The 25,111-nt window shown below is 41.7% G+C and overlaps 1 protein-coding gene across 1 annotated transcript in view; it reads left to right on the forward strand.

The window, feature by feature from the left end:
* Nucleotides 1-25,111, forward strand: part of Neb (nebulin) — a 190,075-nt gene that overhangs the window by 62,977 nt on the left and 101,987 nt on the right. The window contains 16 exon segments of the mRNA XM_050140000.1: nucleotides 68-172; nucleotides 1,349-1,456; nucleotides 4,830-5,141; nucleotides 5,315-5,518; nucleotides 12,080-12,184; nucleotides 13,321-13,428; nucleotides 13,831-14,142; nucleotides 14,495-14,698; nucleotides 14,932-15,036; nucleotides 15,121-15,228; nucleotides 16,281-16,592; nucleotides 16,877-17,080; nucleotides 17,504-17,608; nucleotides 20,338-20,445; nucleotides 22,670-22,981; nucleotides 24,927-25,111. Of these exon segments, the coding sequence (XP_049995957.1) occupies nucleotides 68-172; nucleotides 1,349-1,456; nucleotides 4,830-5,141; nucleotides 5,315-5,518; nucleotides 12,080-12,184; nucleotides 13,321-13,428; nucleotides 13,831-14,142; nucleotides 14,495-14,698; nucleotides 14,932-15,036; nucleotides 15,121-15,228; nucleotides 16,281-16,592; nucleotides 16,877-17,080; nucleotides 17,504-17,608; nucleotides 20,338-20,445; nucleotides 22,670-22,981; nucleotides 24,927-25,111 (2,897 nt within the window).

A 25,111-nucleotide genomic window follows, 5' to 3' on the forward strand; every position in this document is an offset into this window, starting at 1 on the left:
TTATCTTCTTTCCTGTTTGTCCTTAACCATTATTCAGACTTAAAATGTCTCTTCTCCCACTTCCTAGCATTTATACACCGTTGACTGGAATAAAGATAAAACCAAGATTCATGTGATGCCAGATACACCAGATATTTTGCAAGCCAAGCAGAATCAGACACTGTACAGCCAGGTAAGGGAAGCTTGCACGTTGACGACATGCTTTTGTCTCAAAGCATACTCATACTCACTTCGAAACTGATGTAATAGGAGAGAGCCGGTGTAAATGCTGAAGCAATGGAAGCAAATCAAACTCCTCATTCTAGAGGGCTTTCAAGACCCTGTTAGGGCCGGGCGGTGGTGGCGCACGCCTTTAATCCCAGCACTCGGGAGGCAGAGGCAGGCAGATCTCTGTGAGTTCAAGACCAGCCTGGTCTACAGAGCTAGTGCCAGGACAGGCTCCAAAGCCACAGAGAAAACCCTGTCTCGAAAAACAAAAAAGAAAAAAAGAAAAAAAGAAAAGAAAAAGAAAAAGAAAAAAAAGACCCTGTTAGGAGCCAGGGCCCTGGCTGTGGGCTCCTAGGAGGCAGGGGCTACATCTGTCCAATCACCATGCTCATTGCACTTAGTGCAAAGGGGAGTTGCCATAAATAACAACTGAAACATAGAGTTATGTCAAACAGACCTGATGTAAGCTTTGACTTTGGTATCTGTGTGTTCCTTGATAGTGGAAGAACCACCTATTCTGAAGTTTGTTTCCGTCCCTACTAAAATCGGGACCTTAAAAGTACCTGTGACATTGGATGGCCATGAGCAACAAATGAGAGCCCCCATAAGGTGCACAGCACAACACATCACAGCACCCAGCGGGCAGAGAGTCCTAAATGAAGAGTTTGCTATGGCGCTTTTAATAAATCGCCAACAAGTTTGACTGGAACAGCTAGCTCATTTATTGAAACTTCCAAAAGGCGTTTTTTACTTTTATCATGTAGGTAGTTGAAATGGTGTGACCTGATTTTCTTTTTTAATTATTTATCGCCAGTGTTTAATAAAACAGTGGCCCCAGACTGTTGTTAGCTGCTGGAAGAAAGCTACCTTATAAACCCGGTAGGACTGGACGGTGGCTAAATAGGAGATGCTGTGTCCAGATACACCATCAGCCCAAAATGAAATGAAAGACTAAGCTAGATCCCCTGATGCTGTCAGTGCTGAGCACTGAGCTATTGTCATCACCTGCTTGGTTTTATATGCGTGTAGAGTCAGAGTAGTTGATTTTAGGTTTCTATATTCACTATCTACACACGCCTGGGCTTGTCTGCAATTTTAACATAGAAGAAATAGCACTAAATAGAGTCCCTTTACTTTTCAGAAATTCTATAGACTTGGTTGGGAAGAGGCTCTGAAGAAAGGCTATGATCTCCCTGTCGATGCAATCTCTGTCCAGCTGGCCAAGGCATCAAGGGACATCGCTAGTGACGTAAGTCCTGGTGGGGGCAGAAGGCTGCACTTTCAGCTGGGTGGGCCATGGGGTGTTCGTTGACTTAGAAATGGACTTCTGTTCCTTCACCTCTTTGTACCCTGGCTATCCAGAATTATCTTTTTCCCCCTCTTTCCTCAAATGTCTAACCACCTAGTGAGCCAGCATCCCTCTAAAACCCAGTACAATGAGGCGCTCTTCCAGATAGTACAAAGAAGATAGACATTGTAGGATTTTCTATTGGTCTGTTTTAGACAAACTGAGGCCAGATAATAAATCAACGTTTGCAACTGATGTTGATAGTTTTTACCTGCATATGTCTGAAAATTAGCCATCAGTCACTTTAAGTTAGCCTCTCCTTGTACTTGCATAATTACAGCAAATTAGCTCTAGGGTGGAAAATCCCAAAAGGCTCACTTTACACTCTGTTGACTATTCAGAGATCTGGTTCATTGAAAAATGCCATTTGTGCCCCAAAGGGCAGAATCCTCATAGGCTGGAAAAGTTGGAACTTTTGGTGAACGCGCTACATAAGGCCCCCATATTCAAATAATGTTTCATTTGCATATAAATAAATATTTCATTTTGCTCATCCCCAAAACACACTAGAAGAAATTCAAATTGTCCTAGGTTGTCGAGCTAGCTCTGTGGGTAAAGGAGCCTGCCAGCAAGCCTGGCAATCTGAGTCCAATCCCTGGAGCCCACGTGATGGAAGGAGAGAACTGGCTCCCACAGATTGTCTTCTGACATCCAAATACACACTGTGGTGTGCGTGTACCTACACATGGAATAAATAAATGTAGTAGTAAAATTAATTTATAGTGCTTGGTTTATAGTAGTAAAGACTGCAGCTGAACCTGACAGCCTGGGTTTGGTCCTAGAGATCCACAAGAAGAAAATGATTACCACAAATTATCCTCTGACCAGTATATATATGCATGCGATAGCAGAAGTCTCAGTCTCTCTCTCTCTCTCTCTCTCTCTCTCTCTCTCTCTCTCTCTTCCTTCCTCTTTTATTTTTTTTGTAGTTATAAAAACTTCTAACAGTCTTAGTTTTAGAGAATGAATTACCAAAATTTCTTAGGGACACACAGCCTCTTAAAACTTTTAAAACATACAAGGATTTGCAAGTCAGGTGTATTGGCCCACACTTTTAATCCCAGCCCCTCAGCTCTGTGAGGCCAAGCCTGGTCGACATAGTGAGTTTCAGAAAAGCCAGAGCTACACAGTGAGACCCTGACTCAAAAACAAGCACACAACAACAGCAGCAACAAATAAAAACCCAACAGCAAAAATGATTTGTTTCCACACATGGGCTGTATGGAAGGGGAGAAAGAGAGCCTAAAGCCCAGAATCTGAGAAGAAATTCAAAGGATACAGGGAGAAAATCTATCTAATTCAATTGTGGCACTCTAGAAATACCAGGAAATAATTTGGACTCTCTGGCTTTCAGATCAAGACCTCATTAAATCGAACCAAAATAATGATGAAACTACATGATAAAACCAACTCATTTTCCTTTAGTGCTGTATGCTAATGAGAACCTAGCAATTGAAAGGGCACCGACAATTTCCCAGCAACCCAGTGGCCAATAGTTCCTCATTCCTTTCCTTGCAAATCCACTTGAAAGTTCGCAGTTAAATTAGCTACGTGTGAACTTTCCCACCGCAGGAGGAATTATTTTCCCTCTCAGCTCCCAATGGCTCTGTACCATTTCATAGGATTTTCGAGGCAGGCTTTAAGTGTGTAATCGCATAAGTTAAATTAAGAACAGAATTTAGAGTTGGGAGGTAGAATGGTTATTCCGTTCAGTACTTTGCCAACATCTGCCTTCTCTTCATGTGTGGTGTGGAGAGAGGATGAAGTGCTTGGATCTGTGCTCACACGCAGAGGACATGCATGGTCCCTTAGAGAGGGAGTTTTCTCCACTGGGCTGTGCTGAGTTATTATCAGACTTCTTACTGTTGGTGTGAGGTATTCTATCCATCAGTGCCAAGTCTATGTTCTGGAATAGCACAAAGTAGCTTGTTTCTTCTTCTATTTGACATTTCTTCAAACATCTGTCTCCTTATTCTCCTTTGTTTTTAGTTTTGGAACTGTGCTGGTCTTCTATGAGCAGTTCACTCTGTCTGTGATTTGTTTTGCTTTGTCATCTTAAAATAGTGTGTCAAATATTAGTGTTTTGTTGAGACAGGAGCTCAGGCAGCTTAAATAGGTTTCTGGCAAAGCTTATCTGTGCTCCCTACAGAGAGATGGCTCTACTTTTTTATAAGCAGTTTTGCCAGACTGTCCATATCAAGGGCTGTGTTGGGTAGGTTTGTATGACTCTAATCAGAACCCCTCACAGAGACAAGAAAGGAAAGACACTGTGATTTGATTCAGTTCCCATCATGGCAAAGAAGGCAGGGTGAGCACCTCGGTTTCCATCCCTGCAAACCAGAAAGCTGAAGATGTGCGAGCTAACACTCAGCCCGTCTTCTCCTTGTCCTTTTTCATTTGGACTAGGCCCTGGTCCATGGGGCTCCATGACCCATATGCAGAATGGGACTTTCCCCTTCTGGAAACGCCCTCACAGAGGCGTACCACCATCAATTTTTTAGATGATTCTATAGTCACTCAAGTTGATAAGGCAGCTCAACAATCGCAATGATATAGTCAACTTCAAATCCAGAGTAGTTGAAATGTATGTGTTCGGAGGGAGCAAAGCCCTATGTCTGTGAGGCCCACTGTGTTCAGAGACTAACATTAAGTTACCATCATTACACTTATCATCCGTGTTGTCATTTAACAGTAATGTAATTTCTCCAACTAAATGTAAGCTCTGGACTTTACTTTTGTTATTTGAAATTTATATAGCTTATTTTCACCTACTTGACAAGATGTTGAGTTCTTATGTAATTTATTTTTCTAACAAAAATATCAAAGTATTCCCATCTGTGCCTATATAAAATATAGATCCCAGTCTAGACAAAACTATATAATATGATCTTGTAAAAAAATCTGTAACTTACATTTTAGCATGGTCACCAGCTCATATACCTTCATAATTTTTCTATTGTTCAGCCCCCATTTTTTTATAAGCATGTGACAAGGATTTTGCTGAATGTTATCCTCAATTCAGCCACACAATATCAGGCACATATTCCTGCCTTTGGAAAGAACTAATTTCTCATGATAGTCTTCCTTGATAGTCAACCACATTCGTTCTTTAGATAGAGCTAATTAAACAGGACTTACTTAAGGAAGAAAACATTTCCTATTAGGTTAGCTCAAATCATTCTTTCATATCCGTGTTGGGGGGAAAATATAACAACAAAGTTGAGTTAACTTGGCTTTTATTTACATTATTAAAAAGACTGTTTCCTGATTTCAGTTTAAATATAAACAAGGCTACCGGAAACAACTGGGACACCATATTGGATTCCTGAGTGTGCAAGATGACCCAAAACTCGTGCTATCTATGAATGTAGCCAAAATGCAGAGTGAACGAGAATACAAGAAAGACTTTGAGAAGTGGAAAACCAAATACACCAGCCCCGTGGACATGCTGGGTGTGGTGCTGGCCAAGAAGTGCCAGGCCTTGGTGAGCGACGTGGACTACAAGAACTACCTACATCAGTGGACGTGTCTGCCTGACCAGAATGACGTCATCCAAGCTAAAAAAGTCTATGAGCTGCAAAGTGAGGTCAGTGTCTATCAAATTTGTTAACTTAAAATTACTCCATGTATTGATAGCTATTTATATGAAAAAGAAGGGATTGGAAAGAAGAATTATCATCACTGACCACCTAAAACACAATGGTGTGTCATGGTGAAGATGAAGATGAGATTGTGATGGCTTGCTTTGTCCTTTCCTAGAATATGTACAAGTCTGACCTTGAGTGGCTGAGAGGCATAGGGTGGAGCCCCTTGGGTTCTTTGGAAGCAGAAAAGAACAAGCGGGCTTCGGAAATCATCAGTGAGAAGAAGTATCGCCAACCTCCGGACAGAAACAAGTTCACTAGCATCCCTGACGCCATGGACATAGTTCTGGCGAAGACAAACGCCAAGAACAGGAGCGATGTGAGTACTTGTTAGAAATTGGCAGGAGAGTTTATAGTGCTTGCTACCCGGCAGTTAGGAGCACTTCCCTAGTGAACAGTAAGTAGCGCAGCAAGACCTTGTCTCAGTTGGTACACAGTGATGGTTTATGGTGGTTTGATCTATTTGAATCTCTAACCACTTTACACTAAATAATACGTACAGTTTATTGTCAACTTAGTTCAACCGAGTTTCCTTACTTAGCTAAAGTGTGATTTAAAATTATGTTGAATATGTTTTCACTTTGGAACCTAAATACAATAAGGACCTGGGTATTTTGGTTGGAACAGAGCATGGAAAGGGGGGTGATTCTGGGGGCCTTACACAATGGAAATGTTATAAAGAAATGGGTCTGGGTTTTTGTTTTGTTTTGTTTTAACAACAGTCATAGTTCCCAACCTTTATAGGGTTTATTTGTTGAAATAGGAGTGGCGGGGCTGCGTCCCCGGCACCCGGCCGCCCACATGGCTAGCTTATGCCCGAAATAATTACACGGAAACTGTATTCTTTCAAACACTGCCTGGCCCATTATCTGTAGCCTCTTATTGGCTAGCTCTTACATATTGTTCTAACCCATTTCTAATATTCTGTGTAGCCCACGAGCTGGCTTACCAGAGAGGATCTTAACCTGCATCTGTCTGGAGTGGGAGCATCATGGCGACTCCTCCTCTAACCTTCTTTCTCCCAGAATTCTCTTCTGTATACTCCGCCTACCTAATTTTCTATCCAATAAAATGGGCCAAGGCAGTTTCTTTATTAGTAAGAAATCATTCCCACATCATTTCCCCTTTTTCCGTTTAAACAAAAAAGAAAGGCTTTAACTTTAGCATAGTAAAATTACATATAACAAAACAGTTATCAAGTAAGAATTACAGTTACAATATTTATATCTATTTTATCTCTTACCATAACTAAGGAAAACTATAACTATTCATTCTTCAACTCCATCAAAGACTCCAGAAGGATATAATATTACCTAAGTAAACAAGAAATAAGAAAACTCTAGAAATGACAGAGACATCTCGCTGCCTGGACAGTCACCCAAAGTTCTTTGGTACCGTTGGGGCATCCATCTTCGGCCTACAGGCCCATGGTATCCAGATACATTTCCATGAAGCAGGAAATTTCAAAGACAGTTCAGTCATTTTCTGCTGTGTCCTGCAGAATGTCTCGCAGACTCTTTCATGAATCAGGAACCCCGAAAGACCATCTCACCTTTAGGCAAGTTCAGCAGTCCTCTCTCTGAGGGTTCTCTGTGTCCAGTTTATGCAACAGTCCAGGCAAGAGCAGTTTCTTGCCCAAATGACTATCCAACTCCATAAGGATCCTCTTCGATGCCCATCTTCCTCTTGAAGTAGCTGGTGCTGCCAGGAGCAGACGTGTCTCCTTGTCATGAAAAGTCCTAAGTTATTAAAATATTTTAAATGCCATATTCTGCAGTCTTTGAAAGATATGAAGAATGCCTATCTAACTGAAATATATCTCTATATATCTAGAAAATCTAATTAACATGACTACAAGCTTAACTATTAGCGATGATTATCCATTAACAACCTATATTTCCTAATTATACATTACATTTTTAAATGAACTACACAATCACAATACCTTAATCAAGATCAAAAATACATATACATATAACAAAATTGACCTTAAAATCCATACCAATGCAAATTATTCATATCTATATCATATCCCCCTTTAAATGTAAAAGAACATTTATAAACAATATTTGGGAACATGGGCGTAGTTTTTTCTCTCCAAACTGCTTCCTGCTGAATAGGGGCGTCGTTAATTAGGTCGTTCATGATATAACCTGTGTGCTAGTTTCATCTCAGTTGGCAATTGAGCGAAGCAATTTTTTGAGGGTGTTCACAGCAACCTTTCAGGAGGGCGTGGTCTATCATACCAAATCGGAATAGATGCAATCCACAGGGTCTCATCCTCTGCAAAAACAAAAGAAGACCCTCTCCAAAGCATCATATCCTTAGACCCAAATTCTGAAATCATAATACCCTCATGAAATCCATTTTGGTTTAGCTTGGCAGCCCATATAATGAAATGTCTCTCTGTACTTAGCTCCTTCACAGTCAAAAATTTTAAAGAAAACACAATGTACATAATCCAGACTCTCTGTGAATTTTCCATTTTTACGTGGCTTATTTTTCTTTATTTCTCTTAATCTATAACTATCTGTACTTCTGTACTCTGTCTCTTTAAAGACTTTACCCTTTTTCTTTTTAAGACATTAACTTTATTCTTTATATTCTTTTTCTTCTCTTTCCCAAGCCTACGTACATTTATCCAACAGTGTCTGAATCTGTTTTATTGTGAATCTGTAACTTTTTTACTATCCAGGAGCACTTTGTTTTGCGCCTTTAAATCACTAAGCGCTTAAGAATCTAAGCTGTGACATTCCTAGGTCAAAAACAGGTACTGTATGCTGGCCCCGCCCAGTCCAACATGGCGGAGCCGCTCGTGCCTCTGATCCTTGCACATTGCACCATTAGCATGGCGGAGCTGCTTGTGCCTCTGAGCTGCGGCACACAATGTCCCCCTTTTAGGCACACAGCAGTCTAGTTGCCATCAAACAAATCGTAGCACTTTAATCCAAATGCTCCATTCATAAGCTCTGTCTCCCGCCGGAGCCAGACAGAGATCACAATGGCGGCACAGCCCAGAAAGCCGGCATTTTAAAACAGCCAGTTTTTTCCTGCTGCCGAGTCAGGACAATTTCTTTGCGGCACGCAACCCAGAAACAGCAAAAAGCTGTCTTAAATTCTCTCTCTCTCCTTTTTAAGCCCTCTCAGGTTTTTAAGTGGATTTAGCCCATCACGTCTGGGCGCCATCTGTTGAAATAGGAGCGGCAGGGCTGCGTCCCCGGCACCCGGCCGCCCGCATGGCTAGCTTATGCCCAGAAATAATTACACGGAAACTGTATTCTTTCAAACACTGCCTGGCCCGGCTAGTTCCAGCTTCTTATTGGCTAGCTCTTACATATTGTTCTAACCCATTTCTAATATTCTGTGTAGCCCACGAGCTGGCTTACCAGGGAGGATCTTAACCTGCGTCTGTCTGGAGCGGGAGAATCATGGCGACTCCTCACTCAGCTTCTTTTTCCCAGCATCCTGTTCTGCTTTCTCTGCCTACCTAAGGGTTGGCCTATCAAATGGGCCTAGGCAGTTTCTTTATTAATAAGAAATCACTCCCACATCATTTATTTTCTAAGGATATTTGCCTGGCACTCATGAGACCCTAGGTTCAATTCTCAGTGCCACAAAAAAAAATTATATATTTTTTACAAAATAATAGTAATGCATTTTAATATAACTAAATCAAGATCATGCAATAATTCCATAGCATAGTAAATTTATGTTCTGCCTTTAGTGTCCTCCTCCAGCAGGGACACCAGTAATTATCATAGAATAAGAGCTTAGTAAGCACGGACAACGAGATAAACAAAAGTAGCGGTGTGGGGTGTTTCTAGACTGAGAAGGGCCAAACACTATTGTTACTCAGCCCAAGCTTGAACATTACAAGAAGCTGAACCAAGAGCCCTGGGATTCTGGAACATGTAAGGAGGTTGAAATAGATACAGATGGTAGCTGTGTAGGTCTTACGAAGGGCTTTTGTACACTGTGTTCAATACACACTTCCACTTTAAATGCACGTATTAGCTCTGACCTGATGCATAAGACTCTATTTTATAACTGACAGCTCCTCTCGTCCTAATCAAGCACTCACAGACACTCCACAGTTTTGTTTTCCAAAGGCTGTAGCAGATGTGAGCTGGCAGGCTTCTTTCTGCCTCCATCCCCCTTCCTTCTCTTTAGATTTTGCCATACACTTTGGTTTTGTTTCTTCCCTGAATGTTGCTTTTTTTTTTTTTTTTTAGAATTTTAGTTGACTCGAGAAAGAAACAAAAAGCTCTGAACCGAGAAGATAAGCAAGGGAGGAGGGTTGACCATAAAGCTGACCAGCCCGTGCTGAACAGTGTGCCATAGTTGCAGGGATGCCGAAAAAAATTTGACAGTATCTAGAAACTTCCTTCCCTTTGCTTGTGCCAACTTGGAGGTGGCATGATACTGGCCTCTAGTGGATAGAAAGCAGGGATGCTGCTAAAAATCCCATGAGACACAAGACTGTCCCCTACAATTAAGAGCCACCCAGTGTCCAACACCAGCTACTATAAAACTAAAAAAGCAGTGGCACTCTTAGCAGAAAGATTGGCCAGGAACTTGAGAAAGCATATATTAATATTAAAGAGCCTTGTTTCACTTTGGTCCTGAAAGCCTAATTAACTCCTCTTGACCACCTGCATGATAGAAAGCATATTTATACAGAGAGAGATAGGTTCCAACCCTTTGAACGCCCCACGCCGTACATCTCAAAGGGAACTTGGAAAGTCTAAGGAATTAATGAAACCTTGAAAATGTTTATACTGAAATGGCCCAGCGGATAAAGGCACCTGCTACCAAGTGTGTTGACTTGTGTGTGATCCCTGGAGCCTACATGGTGAACAAGAATTCATTCCTCCAAATTGTCCTCTTGCTTCCATGTGCAAGTCATGGCACCTGAAACCCCCACCCCTAACACCACACATGTGTGCATGTGCATGTATGCACATGTGTGTACACGCACACACACCGTAAATAAATGTAATGAGAAAAATAATTTTGAGACAGGTTCTCATTATGTAGCTCTGGCTGGCCTCAAACTCAAGAGATCTGTCTGACTCCCCAGGCAAATGCTAGGATTAAGGTAGGCACTACCACAGGCAGTGAAAAATAAGTTTATATTTGAATAACTTTAGGCATACATAAAGTTTTAAAAAAACTATAAGTTACATATTTTACCCAGATTCTTAACATCTTAACACATTTCTATTCTGTCTCTTTATCCTTCTTCCCTTTCTTCTCTCCCATATCTATGAGAAAAACTACACTGCTTCATGACACCCTGTTACCCCTACCCTTCAGCGTGTGTGTCATGAAAATAAGAATGTGCTCTTACAAAAGCACTTTGGAATTATCAAAGTCATGGAATCAATGTTGACACAATGCTGTCTATAGAATTTATTCAGTTTTATGTGGCCAGAAGAATAGCTCTGTGGGTGAGGCACATGCCACTAAACCTGATGGCCAAAATTCAGTCCCCAAGACCCTCATGGTGAAAAGAGAGAACCAATACCTGTACTTTACCCTGTGAACTCCACACATGTGCTATGGAATCTCAATATCTCTCTCTCTCTCTCTCTCTCTCTCTCTCTCTCTCTCTCTCTCCCTCCCTCCCTCCCTCCCTCCCTCCCTCCCTCCCTCTCTCCCTCCCTCTCTCTCTCCCTCTCTCTCTCTTTCTCTCTCACACACACACACTCTAAATGTTAAAAAATAAAAATAATTTATTCAGTTTTACTACAAATACCCTTTATAGTAAAGGAAAAATGTTTCCCCTGGCTGATAAAGCAATGTGAGGTCACATTTATTTGCCGTGACTTTATTCTTACTCTGGACCATTCCCTTACTATCCCTCCATCTTTTTGATGTTGGTGACAGGCACAGAGTCTCCTTCACCTTGGGTTTTCCAAGGTGTCCTCACGATTCAGATCATGTCTTTCCAAGAGGATGCCCCACACTGTGTCCCCCTCGGGTCCCATGACAGGAGAGCCCAGGACATCAAGTAGTTGTCCTGTTGCTGATCATTTGAACTTTTATCACTTCCTTAAAGTGACATTGCCAGATTCTTCACTCTTAAGTTGATCATTTTATCCCTTGGAAAAAAAGATTGAAAACAGAGTCTCACTATGTATCCCTGGGTGACGTGGCTCTCACTATGTATATATAGCGCAGGCTGGCCGCAAACTCGCAGAGAGGCCTGCCTCTGCCTCTAAAGTGCCGGGATTAAAGACAAGCAATACCGCATTTGGCAAAATATCATTGCATGCACTGGAAATGGGGTTCAAAACTTGTAATTGATAAATATCTTGTTGATAAAGTTTGACAGTATGTAAATATCCTATTTTTCAAGTGTTTAGGTAAATTATTTTAATTCCATTGGTCTTCTGTTGAAGACAGATATGAAGATTTTAGGACATTCAAGAGATTTTGATAAATTTTAAAACTGTCTCTTTTGGGAATCCCAAAATCTCTGTCAGTTTACTTATCCTCCCAAATAATTATATGTAATAACTATAAATAGTAAACCAACTGAGGACTAAGATTCCCTAGTTCCAGGACATAACCTGGATAGATCATCTTGGGGTATTAGAAGGCCAAAAAAAAATCAGAGTGCTATGCTATTTGATAGGGTCAGCAAAGTTTTATTATATTTATTTCTATAGACAGTACCTATCATTTCAAAAGGGTGATCCGTACTCTAAATTTGAAGGTAGTTGTATTTCAGATAAGAAAACCATCTCTGTTTTCTGCTTATATGGTCATCTTATTTTTAATCAATTATAATGTTCAGTGCACATGAACCTAATACTCCTCACTATGATCTTGGACCCTGACAATCCCCTGACAAAATGATTGTTTCTCATTTTAGAGACTTTATAGAGAAGCCTGGGACAAGGACAAGACACAGATCCACATCATGCCGGACACTCCCGACATCGTTCTGGCTAAGGCGAACTTGATCAACACAAGCGATGTGAGTGTTCCCGGTAAACTCTGTCAACTGCGTCTCCATCAGCCAAGTGGTCTGGAAGTTCTTTTGAATGCCCAAGTCATTTTAATTAGTCATTTACTTGACTATAAATGACTCAGGCTCCTTATTTGGTTGGGGGTTTGCTTATCCAATGTTGGTACTCACCATTTCAAACAGCACTGGAGCACAGATCTCTCTATTTTTGCATTTCTTTATTATGTGTAAGGTTTGTAGAAACAATTATTATTGGACCTGCACTGTTTACAATGTTTTGTGCTTGACGAATAGATTATAGATGAAATTTTGAACAAGTAAACAATCCATTAGAGGAAATTTTCATTTTTACCAATTATTTTGCTGCCAAATGTTAACCCTTGAGATGTATGGATGTAAAAAGTAAACATTTAAAACACAAATTCTGAACCCCAATAAGGTGACTTTAACATTAAAGAATATATGGCTGTATTACTACAAAGACTAAAATATGAACACAAAGTCTAAGAATAGTCAATAGCCATTTTAACCATGTGGCTTCTGGATAAAAATATGTTTGAATATATTCTCAACTATCCAGTTATTTCACAGTCTGAATGGGCAAATTATAAACACATCAGTTTTAAAATTCAGTACTTAAACTCTAAATATTTTTCAATTGTGAAGGACCATATTACCTCCAGGTTCCGGTCCTTCTGTTGATGGTTCTGTGTCATGACGTAGGAACATTAGCTACCCAGAAGCAATATCCTCTCACTGGTTTTTCCCATGGGAGGAGTAAGACTGTGAAAGACTTTCCCTTCTCTACAGCAACTTCTCACAGAACACAACATAAACTGGAAGATACCACCAAAACGATAATTCATATCTCTGTCAGCTAGCTCCTGTTGCCTTCTCTAAAGCACTTGGGAAGAGCTGGCATTTAATTTTGTGCATTTGGTAATCAAGGAGCTTTAAAATTTAGAACAGGATCATTAGCAATACGTAGGCATAATATCCAGTTCCACTGGAGTGGTCGAGACCATAGAGGCTCTTCTCATGGACTCTTGAAGTAGATAGTACATTGGCTTCATTTGTATTGCTTATTCATTACACTGTTTATGGAGAATGGTTTTCCCAAAGTGATTGTTTTCATCTCTCAACAGAAAATCTACAGAATGGGTTATGAGGAACTGAAGAGAAAAGGTTACGACCTTCCTGTCGATGCCATTCCAATCAAAGCGGCAAAAGCATCCCGGGAAATTGCCAGTGAAGTAAGATGTTAAGCCCTGAAGATAGTAATTTGATTGCAATGGGTATAGATGTTATGCCTTGTAGATAGTGATTTGATTGCAGTGGGTGTAGATGTTATGCCCTGTCTGTAGTGATTTGATTGTAATGGACCTATTTTAAATTGAACAAAATCATCTAATAGCAAATTAAAACAAGGCGATAATTCCAGACGTGCAGCATAAGATATGGATAAGACCAACGGTCAGTTTATTGCGTATGGGATTTGTGGCTGGATTTAGCCTTTAATCTTTCCTATCAAAACAGTGAAATCTATGGCTCTTCAGGCTTAGCAAGAAATTTAGAATTAATAGGTTTTGAAAATTGCCACCCAGGAGGCAAGGAACGTCAGTTTTTAAAGGACTGAGCTATTGTTTTGTTTTTAGTACAAGTACAAAGAAGGCTTCCGGAAACAACTTGGCCACCACATTGGGGCTCGGAACATCAAGGATGACCCCAAGATGATGTGGTCCATGCACGTGGCCAAGATCCAGAGTGACCGGGAGTACAAGAAGGACTTTGAGAAGTGGAAGACCAAGTTCAGCAGCCCGGTGGACATGCTGGGCGTGGTGCTGGCCAAAAAGTGCCAGACCCTGGTCAGAGAAGAAGACTACAAGAACTACCTGCACCAGTGGACGTGTCTGCCTGACCAGAATGACGTCATCCATGCTCGGCAGGCCTATGACCTCCAGAGCGATGTGAGTCTAAGGTTTTCCTTTGTTCAATTAAACATTCTGTGTCTTTTCCCATAAAGTAGGGAATTTATACACTAATGCAAAACTCCACCTAGTGATCCAAGCAGAATTATTCCTCAAAGAATCTGCAGTAGAATATTCCAGATAGCTGATCTAGGCAATGAAGAATTGAGCCATTCTCTACACATCTCCCTCTCTTTGCAAAACATGCTTTAATCTGAGTATTTCATTAAATTTCTGAAATTACCCGCAAAGCCAAATGTTAAGTATTGCAAACATGTCTGTATCGTATGGCAGAACATTCCCTCCTATCTCTCTGTGAATATATGCTTACATGTGTGACTTGAAATTTCAGAATTTGTACAAGGCCGATCTTCAGTGGCTGAAAGGCATTGGCTGGATACCTTCTGGTTCCCTCGAGGATGAGAAAAACAAACGAGCCACCCAGATTCTGAGTGACCATGTTTACCGACAGCACCCAGATAAATTCAAGTTTTCCAGCCTTATGGACTCCATGCCAATGGTCCTGGCAAAAAATAATGCTATAACCATGAACCACGTAAGTCCTTTCTTTGCATGAGGAAGGTATTCAGTATTTCGGACAGGAGTGGGCAACACTGTTCCCTTCAGAAAGAAAAAGCACATTCAACTCTTCTCCATGACATTAAGGTGTCTCTAAAGGAAACATGCTACATACTAAGAGAGAAACCGAAACCTGAACACATCACAGAGTTAACTCAAGAGCATGGTTTCAAAGTGTTCATTACTGACCTGCTCTCTTGTTGTTCTTAGCACCTCTATACCGAAGCTTGGAACAAGGATAAAACCACCATCCACATTATGCCGGATACCCCTGAAGTTATGCTGGCTAAGCAAAACAAAGTAAATTATAGCGAGGTAAGCAATGTATTTATGACATGTGATATATTTTCCTTCTATTTCTCCTTATTAATCAAACATAATAATTTATGTCTGTGGCAGAAATTATATAAACTTGGTCTGGAAGAAGCCAAGAGGAAAGGCTATGACATGCGGCTTGATGCCATCCCTATCAAGACAGCCAAGGCCTCCAGAGACATCGCGAGTGACGTAAGTGTGCCTGGGAGATTTTCACCTTAGCTTTGGCTCCAGGACCACTTTGTTTCTCTTAAATTTACAGCGGGCCAAGCTGTGACGTTAAAATTGTTGCTAGTAGCTTATTATGTCAGCAAGTCCCTTAAAATAATGAGACTAAAACTCGCGGCTTCGAGCCGAACGTCATCTGTAAGGACGACCGTTTGTGAGTCCACTGCCTGCTGAGTCAAAACAGCACACATGTAACTGAAGTTGGGGTTGATTTTCACTTTTCCAAAAATACATATTTCTTATTTTCACATCACACGTTTCTGAGCATTCCTTTGAAACGTAATCCATGCTGTATGAACTGATGGGTCTAAGCAAACAGTACACATTACTCAAAGACCAGCCATCCGCATGGGTTGTGTGTTTGTGTCAACCTCCACGGCCAGGCTGCAGGCATTTGTTTGCTTTCTTTATTATATTACAGTGGGTTATGAATGACCATTTTTAAGGAAGCACATACATGTGCTTCGCTCATCTCCTATGCCCTGCTACTGTCTCCTCTTCCATTCTTTGCATTCTTTAAAAGATGGTTTTGCTCACTTTCCTCAAATTTTTTATTCACTTTTTTGTCTTTGAATCAGAAATATGCCATTTCTTTCCAAAATACAGGAAATAATTATCACATTTTAAAAAAAATATCAACACAGAGAAGTTTAATATTGGTGTATAACCATATGACATGCCTACTATAATTAAAAAGCATGTTCATAAAGAACTTTTAATGACACAGAAAAATGCTTATTATAATAACTGCAAAAGGCAGGCAAAACCCATTAACATATGACTCATATTCTAATTATATTCTTTCATACACTTGCACCACAAATAGCCCCATGTAGTAAAATACTATATTTGTTTTCCTTTCCTTTTTAGAATTTTTGTTTTCTACATGATAAAAGATAGATATATTATATAATCAAAGGAAATCATTACATTTAATGAATAGGCTAATTCTGTCGTAGTAAATGTATTTTTCTAAAGGTCAGAACAGACTGCGAGCAGTCTTTTTCTTCTTGTAGTTCAAGTACAAGGAAGGCTACCGCAAGCAGCTGGGCCACCACATTGGGGCACGGAACATCGAAGATGACCCCAAGATGGTGTGGTCCATGCACGTGGCCAAGATCCAGAGTGACCGGGAGTACAAAAAGGACTTTGAGAAGTGGAAGACCAAGTACAGCAGCCCAGTGGACATGCTGGGAGTGGTGCTGGCCAAGAAGTGCCAGACCCTGGTCAGAGACGTGGACTACAAGAACTACCTGCACCAGTGGACGTGTCTGCCTGACCAGAATGACGTCATCCATGCTCGGCAGGCCTATGACCTCCAGAGCGATGTGAGTGCTGATGATCGTAAAGACGGGAAACAATGAGTTTATTCCACAGAAGGTTTAAGTAGATGGCCCAAAGCTCACCTGTACCTGCAAGTGTGCGAGGGGGCAGGACACCTGCTTTCCTTTTGAACACCAATCTTTAGCATTCATACAAAATGCTAAACACAAAGTGCCTGCTACCTACTAAATTATATTTTTCAGATAGATCACATTTGATTTTATGCCCTTTGGCTGAAAATGCATTCCCAACGTGGAGATAAACATTTGTTGACTCTTTGTACCAACAGAATATGTACAAGTCTGATCTCCAATGGATGCGAGGCATTGGCTGGGTGCCCATAGGCTCTCTGGATGTAGAGAAATGCAAACGGGCCACGGAAATCTTGAGTGACAAAATCTACCGGCAGCCCCCAGACAAGTTCAAGTTCACCAGTGTGACGGATTCTCTGGAGCAGGTGTTGGCCAAGAGCAACGCCCTCAACATGAACAAGGTGAGAGGTCAGAGTTCAGGAAAGCCACGTGGGCTTGCTGAAGCCGAATCCAAGACACAGAAACATGATTGAGAAAAGAGCTTTACACACTAAGACATTTATATCTATCTTTTATTATCTTCCTATTTCTCTAATCTATTATCTATTTGTTGTTCATATTTTATTATTGACTTCAGTTGTGATTTCTTGATTTTTATAAAATAACATATTTTGTGAAAAAAATAATCATTGTATAAAAATACTTATTCTTTCCTTTTAATTTGTAATGATTTTCAGATTATACTCCAATATGAACTAATTAGTTTGAGACATGTATATGATATATTATTCGTGTAAAATACCATAGCCTTATCTTCTTAGATTATAACTTTTCTGTGGTCTTGAGACTCCTACTGATTAAGGATGTGTTATCTCCTTTGACAGCGTTTATACACGGAAGCCTGGAACAAAGACAAGACGCAGATCCACATCATGCCGGACACGCCAGAAATCATGCTGGCAAGAATGAATAAAGTCAACTACAGCGAGGTAGGAGGAGTTGCCGACTCTTAGACATCCATACTGGTTTTCACTTCCCTGGCTCGTTCCATGGCGGTCTAATGCTAAATGACAGCTTCGGAAAGCCACGTTTTCTCGATTCATGAGAAAAGCAACTTTTGTATTTCTCAATCACTATTATAAAGGTTAAAATTTAAGTAGGATGAGTTAGCATTTAGGGCAATGCAATTTTTGTGTTAATTGCAAGAATTAATTATTTCAGCAATAATCATAAGATGAAGTACATTTCTCTTGAATTCAACTTTTTTCCTTTTTTAAAAACAGCATTTTATTTGATGTATGTAGGTGCTTTGTTTGCATATATGTCAGTGCGCCATGTGTGTGGCCCACAGAGGCCAGAAGAAGGTGCAGGAACCTCTGGACTTGGTATTGATGGTTGTGAGCCACCATGTGGGTGCTGGAAATTGAACCCCAGACCTTAGGAAGAGCAATCAGTGCTCATAACTCTAGCCCCACTTCCATTAACTTTTGAAGTGAAGAAATTAAAAACAGAATATGCATGTGTCTCCCCCTAGTGCTAGTTCAAAGCTTCCTAAATATATTTTTCTGTGTCTAACATTGCATTTAAATTGTGGTGTAGTGTTGAAACTATGATTTCTAAAGTTTAAGAATAAAGCCATAAATAAATTAATTAATTAATTAAATGAAGCCAAGGTCTGAAACCCCAGAACCATCGACCAACACAGAGAGACTATGAAGGAACCTCTGCCAGGATCATATAGGAGTGAGCCTGGGTCTTTTCTTATCTCGTGGGGATGGGGCTATTTGTCCCCATTTTAGAACCCGTGGCTTAGGTAGAAAGAGAGACACCACCCCTACTCACAGGATTGAGTCACCTTTGCTTAAGAATCCCAATGACAAGGAGCTTATTTCATAAATCGGTCTCTTCTGGAAATTTCCATTCAAAAGTATTCCCCTAAATACACACAATGTCCTCAGAAGCTGGCAGTACCAATCTGTACACAGATAGAAATAGGCATCAGTGTCCTTCCCTGTTAGGTTCTCTTTGCAGTCTTAACTTCCCTATGTTCCTAGACATCTTATGAGCTGGTCAAATGTGACTCGAAGCTAAACAAAATACCGTAGGTGCGTTATGATCAGGGCCGAACACGGGAGCTACTCTTGGCATCCTTCTGACCTGTGGCCCACATTTCTGCACCCTGCAGGAGCACACTGGCTGCTAGGTCAATGCTGGTGTGTGTGCCCATGAATCCTCTTAGACTCTGAGACCTTTCACAAGGAGTAAAGTTAAGCTATGTCTCCCCTGGTCCGCCTCTGCACATTTGTAATTTAAATCTAGCTCCAAGATTGACATTAATCCCTCCGTAATTTCCTCCTGTTAGATTGAGGCTGCCGCTGTAAGCCTGTAGAGATCTTTGTGCATCTAAGATCCCGACAGAGGCGTATCAGCTTTCCTTCTGAGCTCTGTGTCACCAGCAAGTCAAACGCCATTTCTCTTACAGGACAGATCAATAGAATACTAATGTCTGCACAAAGAAAGGCTTTAGACAGAATTAGAGGCTTAAAGTCGTGTTATATGGGGGGAAGGTGGGCTTTAGTTGTAGTTCTTGTATAACCAGCTTTTAATTATCACCCAAACTAAAAATATCAGGTCTTCCAGCTAGCCGGGAGTTTTTGAACCGGTCTTGAGGGGAAACTCCCAGAGACACCATAGTAGGGCAATGTTGCTAGTCAAGCATGGGCCAGGAAGAACTCCCTTGTTTGAGCGCCTAACCCACCGTCTCCTTTCTCAGCATTTTCACTATCAAATTGCTTTGAGTCTTTTCTGTTCTCATCTAAGATGGGAATCCAGTGTAGAAATGATCCTGCCATTCACCATCTTAGGATTTTGTTTTCTTTCTTGGTTTCTATGGGAGTAAGCAGCAAAGCCTGCCCCACCCCCACTGGTACCAGAGGTTGAATTCAGGGCCTCAGGTGTACTGCCATGGAGTTGTAACCCGAGCCCAAATGCCACGTTCTTTCCTCAGCCACAGGAGTTATGCTGTAACTCCAAACTCTTTTCAGTCAACTTCTGGCATTCCTCCCTGGTCGCTAAGCCCCACTCCTTGACACGTCCTCACTTCCCCTGAAGATCAGCTTAGTCTTTAGAAACCTCACTTATTATTCAAGGTATCACCCAAGGGCAGCCCTGGGCAGGGACTTCCTTCGTTCCCAGACCACAGTAAATGACTGCTTCCTGGAACTCTGTCATCTCTGTAGTTGACCTCTGTGGTTAAATTGTCTCGTGTGGTTTGGCTTCTCAGCAGCTGGTCCCCTAAATTACCAGGCTCTCATCACTTCTCCCAGAAACTGGAAGGCTGAGGGAATGATTGTCTTCATCCTTGTCAAGTACCCAGCATCGTCAAGGGCACAAAGTCAGGCCGAATAGACTGAATTAATTCCCGTAAACAACAGTTCGTCTGCATGTCTCCCTAGGCTTGAACTTGATTTCTCTGGAGACATTTTACATGCATATTTGTTCATTTAATTCATTGTCAAGTTTTAGAATAATCAGATGTAATAATCTTCATAGGTATTTTCTTTGTAGAAGAAGAGAAAAGGCTTGGAACTCAGAAATCACATTCTAATAAGCCCTTTATGGAGAGTTTTATGACTTATTTAAACCCTCTATAAGTTTTTAGCTATGAACATCAGCATCTAACCAATTCCTATCTTTCCGGGCTGTGGCTCAAATGTAGAGTCTGTATAAACTTGCCAAAGAAGAAGCAAAGAAGAAAGGCTATGACTTACGAAGTGACGCCATCCCGATTGTGGCAGCCAAGGCCTCCAGAGACATCGCCAGTGATGTAAGTTAGCAGTTCTCTTCCGGTTCCATGAGCAGCGTGGTGTGACAAAGTACTTCTGTAGGCTGTGTGTGGTGGTGTGTACACGCAGCCCCAGCACCTTCAGAGGCCGATGTAAAAGGACTGTCCTGTGTTTGAGGCCAGCCTCCGGTACATAGTGATTACTAGGCTAGCCCGAGCTTTAGAGCGATGTGTCTTGGTTGGAGTGTCTATGGCTGTGATGACACACCACAAGCAAAGAGCAAGTTGGGAAGGAAAGGGTTTGTTTGACTTATACTTACATATTGCTGTTCATCATCAGAGGAAGTCAGGACAGGAGCTCATATAGGACAAGAACCTGGGGATAGGGGCTGATGCAGAGGCCATGGAGGAACAGTACATTCTGACTTGTTCTTCATGGCTTATTTAGTTTGTTTTCAGTTTGTTCTTGTTTTGGGATTTTTTTTGCTTTTATTTGTTTTGTTTTTTTGAGACAGGGTTTCTCTGTAGCTTTGGAGCCAGTCCTGGTCTCAAACTCACAGAGATCTGCCTGCCTCTGCCTCCCAAGTGCTGGATTAAAGGCGTGCGCCACCACTGCCCAGCCTGTTTTCTTATAGAACCCAGAACCACCAGCCCAGGGGATAGCACCACCCACAATGGGCTAGTCCCTCCCCTACAGATAGATCTTATGGAGGCATTTTTTCAATTCAGGTTCCCCCCCCATTTCAGACGAATCTAGATTGTGTCAAGTTGACATAAAACTAGCCAGGACACAATGTATATTTCAAAAAAAAATAGACAAAAAAAAATGATCTCGTTTTATGAAAATTTCCAGAAATCTGGTTTTGGAGGGAATGGGAAACTTGGTATTTGTGAAAGGGGTTTGCGTTCTCAGAAGAAAAAAAGGAATCACTCCCCGAGGACGTAGCATGAGAGAATGCTGGAGAAGGAGCCGCAGGCTTGAAGACGCTTATGTATGAGTGATCAGTAGGCTCACAGGCCTCCATTCTGCTGGGGATCTGGGGCTGGCTTTTCATGGTGTTTTAATGACTAGTATTTAAACTGCATGTGAGCCTTGCTATTGCAACTCACCCTGATCAGATTACAAACAGAAAGCATCTATCAGTACCAGATGGAGACTTCTAGCCCAGGCTTGTACCTTGTCAGCTCCTGACTATGCAGTGTAGCACGCCCTATCCTCGCCCCACCCCCTATCCTCGCCAAGTCATCCTGCCTACCTGGTGCCTCCCAAATCCTTGAGGAATGGATTCCAGCTGTTATATACCTAGGCTTGCTGTTAACAAACAAGGAGGTAGACTGTTTTTCACAAGAATATTAATGGTTCACTTAATTTTTTTGCATATTAGCCCCTTCTTTGCCACAACAAAAGGATCTATGCCAGCTGTAATAAATAACTAAATAATCAACTTTAAGAAACCTACGAAGAATTTTCTATGCATTATCCTCATATTTTACCCAGGTGGTACACACTGTCATCATCTCCATTTTGTGACTTATTCAGACCGCTCTCCCAGAATCAGTCTCAATAGGTGGTGAAGTTTAAACTAGACAAACTCATTCCTTCCCACTACGCCGTGCCCCTTCCCCTTTATCCACCTTTACTTTCTACCTCAGCTGTCTTTAGAATGGGAAGCCTGTACTGGGGATGACTGTTTAGGTCCCGCACTGAAGGCATCAACTTGTCATAATAAAAACCACTCTTGATCCATGCGAAGTTAGAGCACAATGGCCTTGCTAAGAGCGTTCTTAACCAGATGGGTTGCCATAGCAACTTTACCAATATAATTGGTCTTGATGATGATGGTAGAAATTTGCCAGGGACGCTGAATGTGTGAATCTGGTGTGGAATAACCTTCTTTGTTGCACGATCCAACCACATGAAGCTACGTTACGGCTTGCTAAACACATAGTGCTCCCAAATGCATTCCTTTTCTGCCACTTTCAGTGTGTAAAATCCAATTCTTCAGGTTACCCCTGCTCAAATGGACTCATCTGACTCCTGTGTAGGACCTTCCCCAATGTGTGTGTGCTTCCTGCCTTGTGCATGTTGTATGAAATCTATCTACCACATCCGCAAGCTTTAAGGGTAAAGGCCAGGGTGTTGGCTGGAGTAGGTGCTCACCAGCAAAAGTCAGTTAAACTATGATGGAAGTAAACATGATTTTGTACAAATTTTTGACATCGAAGTATGCACACTATAACTCTGCTTTGTAAATTTTCATTTCAGTACAAATACAAAGATGGCTACCGCAAGCAGCTGGGCCACCACATTGGGGCTCGAAACATCGAAGATGACCCCAAGATGATGTGGTCCATGCATGTGGCCAAGATCCAGAGTGACCGGGAGTACAAGAAGGACTTTGAGAAGTGGAAGACCAAGTACAGCAGCCCAGTGGACATGCTGGGAGTGGTGCTGGCCAAGAAGTGCCAGACCCTGGTCAGCGACGTGGACTACAAGAACTACCTGCACCAGTGGACGTGTCTGCCTGACCAGAATGACGTCATCCATGCTCGGCAGGCCTATGACCTCCAGAGCGATGTGAGTGTGGTATCTGTATAAGAGCCTCCAAGTTAAATGAAAATGTTATCCCTGATACCCAACCCACAGGCCTAGTCAAGCTAAGATTTATTGGTTGGTAAACTGACATCTTTATTAGGAAATGCTATTTCCTAGCTGGACTTGATTTTATGAGGACAAGCCTGTAATTAAGCAATGTGTGATTTAATGCTCTACAACAGGAAAATATTTTCTTCTGTTCTTTAGAAAGTTAACTATTTTTGAAAAACAAAATTTTTATTTAAAAAAAAAACTACTCTGGAAAGCTGGAGATGTAACTCAGTGGTAGAGTGCTTGTCTAGCGTATGTAAGCCTGGATCTAAACCCACCACACACACACACACACACACACATTTCTACCATTTGCTATTGTTTTCCTTGGTGGTTCCAGTCCTTAGATTGCTAATGACAGCGCAGGATTCAAGCTGCTCTCAGAAGATGATGAAGCCGCTGTTTTTGCAAGCTGTTGGACAGTTCTCCTGACATTTGCGCTATCTGTGTAGGGGTGTCAGATGCTAATGACTTAACCAAGCATCTATTGGCAGTGGATGTGCTGTCTTGGAGCTGGGTGTGAGGAGCACATTTCCATCCCGGCGTGTTTGATAAATATTTGAAGCAATTACAAAGCATTAGAGAGCTTTGGAGAATGAGATGAATCCACAAGGATTATGCATTAATGACCGTTCCTCAGAGCTGTACCACCACCTGCAAGACTCCCGCATCTGCTCTGGGCTTAGGGGAGTGGTGAAGAAGGATTGGTGGTCACAAACAGTAGCTGATAGACTGATACACTGCTGGCCATGGTTTGCTAAGTGCCTGTTCTGGGCTGCCTTCCCTGCACCGTGGTTGGTCTTGGTGCTGCAGGAGGCACGCCGTGCAGATACAGCAAGTACTGTATTAGCCAGCCTTGCTGTGGCTCTTCAAGCGTGCTAAGCAGTCGGCACCGGACAGTGCCAGGAGTCTTTGTCTATAAAATCCACATTTATTTTTTCATCCGATTCCCAAGGCTGCTGAAATTCTCCTAGATAGATGACCGGGGGGGGGGGGGGGGGGGGGGGGGGGGGGGGGGACTCAGAAACATTGTTGGGAAATACTTACAAGATCTTGAGGGAAAAAAAAAATAGCTTAAAATGAACTAAAAAACATATGGCAAGATGGATGCCTATGGAAACTAGCTTGAGCCTTCTACCCTGAGAAATTGGTGGCAAAGGGACTGAGAGCCTTAGCCCAGTACCATGTGCCTTTATTGTCCCCAATCTTGGGCAGTATGACAACTATCCACATTCTGGGGGCCTCAAGGATTCCTTATTATATGTCCCTTGTCACTTAAAGTCATTCATTTTTTAAAAAGATAATTTGAAATAAAATTTAAAAAGTGTGCTGAAAGCAACAATCTAGTTCAATTCAACCCCCCCCCAAAACCCTGCACATAAATTTCCCTACCCACATTGCTTCACATGCCAATTTCATTAAAATATATATTAATAATGTTTCTGCATGTCGTCAGTATTCTTAGAAAGGAAACATTTTGATAGCTACAGAATGTTTCATGAGGCTAAGGCCATATCTGGATTTACTAGTAACTTGTGGGAATTCATGATTCCTCTCACTTCTGGGTTGGCATTCTGTCCCGGGTACATTATTTATAAAAGTCGCTAGCGTGACTGACAAACCTTCCTTAGGATCAGTCCTTTCCCAACACTGTCAATACTTGGAGTATTTTGGTTGTAAATAGGAAAATGTGTCTGGGTTGTTTTGAGCACAGTTGTTTTTGTAGTGCGCTTGCGCCATGCATCAAGCCTACTCTCTCTGAAAACAATAGATCCTTGCTTTCTTACTGAGGTCATTTGCATCTTTCCAATAAGTGGACTTTACCCTGCACTGTTGCCCTCGATGAAGAGCCCCTGCCTTCTTTCCCTCTTCCCAGAATGTGTACAAGTCAGATCTCCAGTGGCTGAGAGGCATTGGTTGGGTCCCCATCGGGTCTCTGGATGTGGTCAAGTGCAAGAGGGCCGCGGAGATCCTGAGTGACAACATCTACCGCCAGCCTCCAGACAAGTTCAAGTTCACCAGTGTGACAGATTCTCTGGAGCAGGTGCTGGCCAAGAACAA

Source organism: Alexandromys fortis, unplaced genomic scaffold, assembly GCF_014885135.2.
Source record: "Alexandromys fortis isolate MF-2015 unplaced genomic scaffold, M_Fortis_MF-2015_v1.1 scaffold_33, whole genome shotgun sequence".
NCBI classification, from domain to species: Eukaryota; Metazoa; Chordata; class Mammalia; order Rodentia; family Cricetidae; genus Alexandromys; species Alexandromys fortis.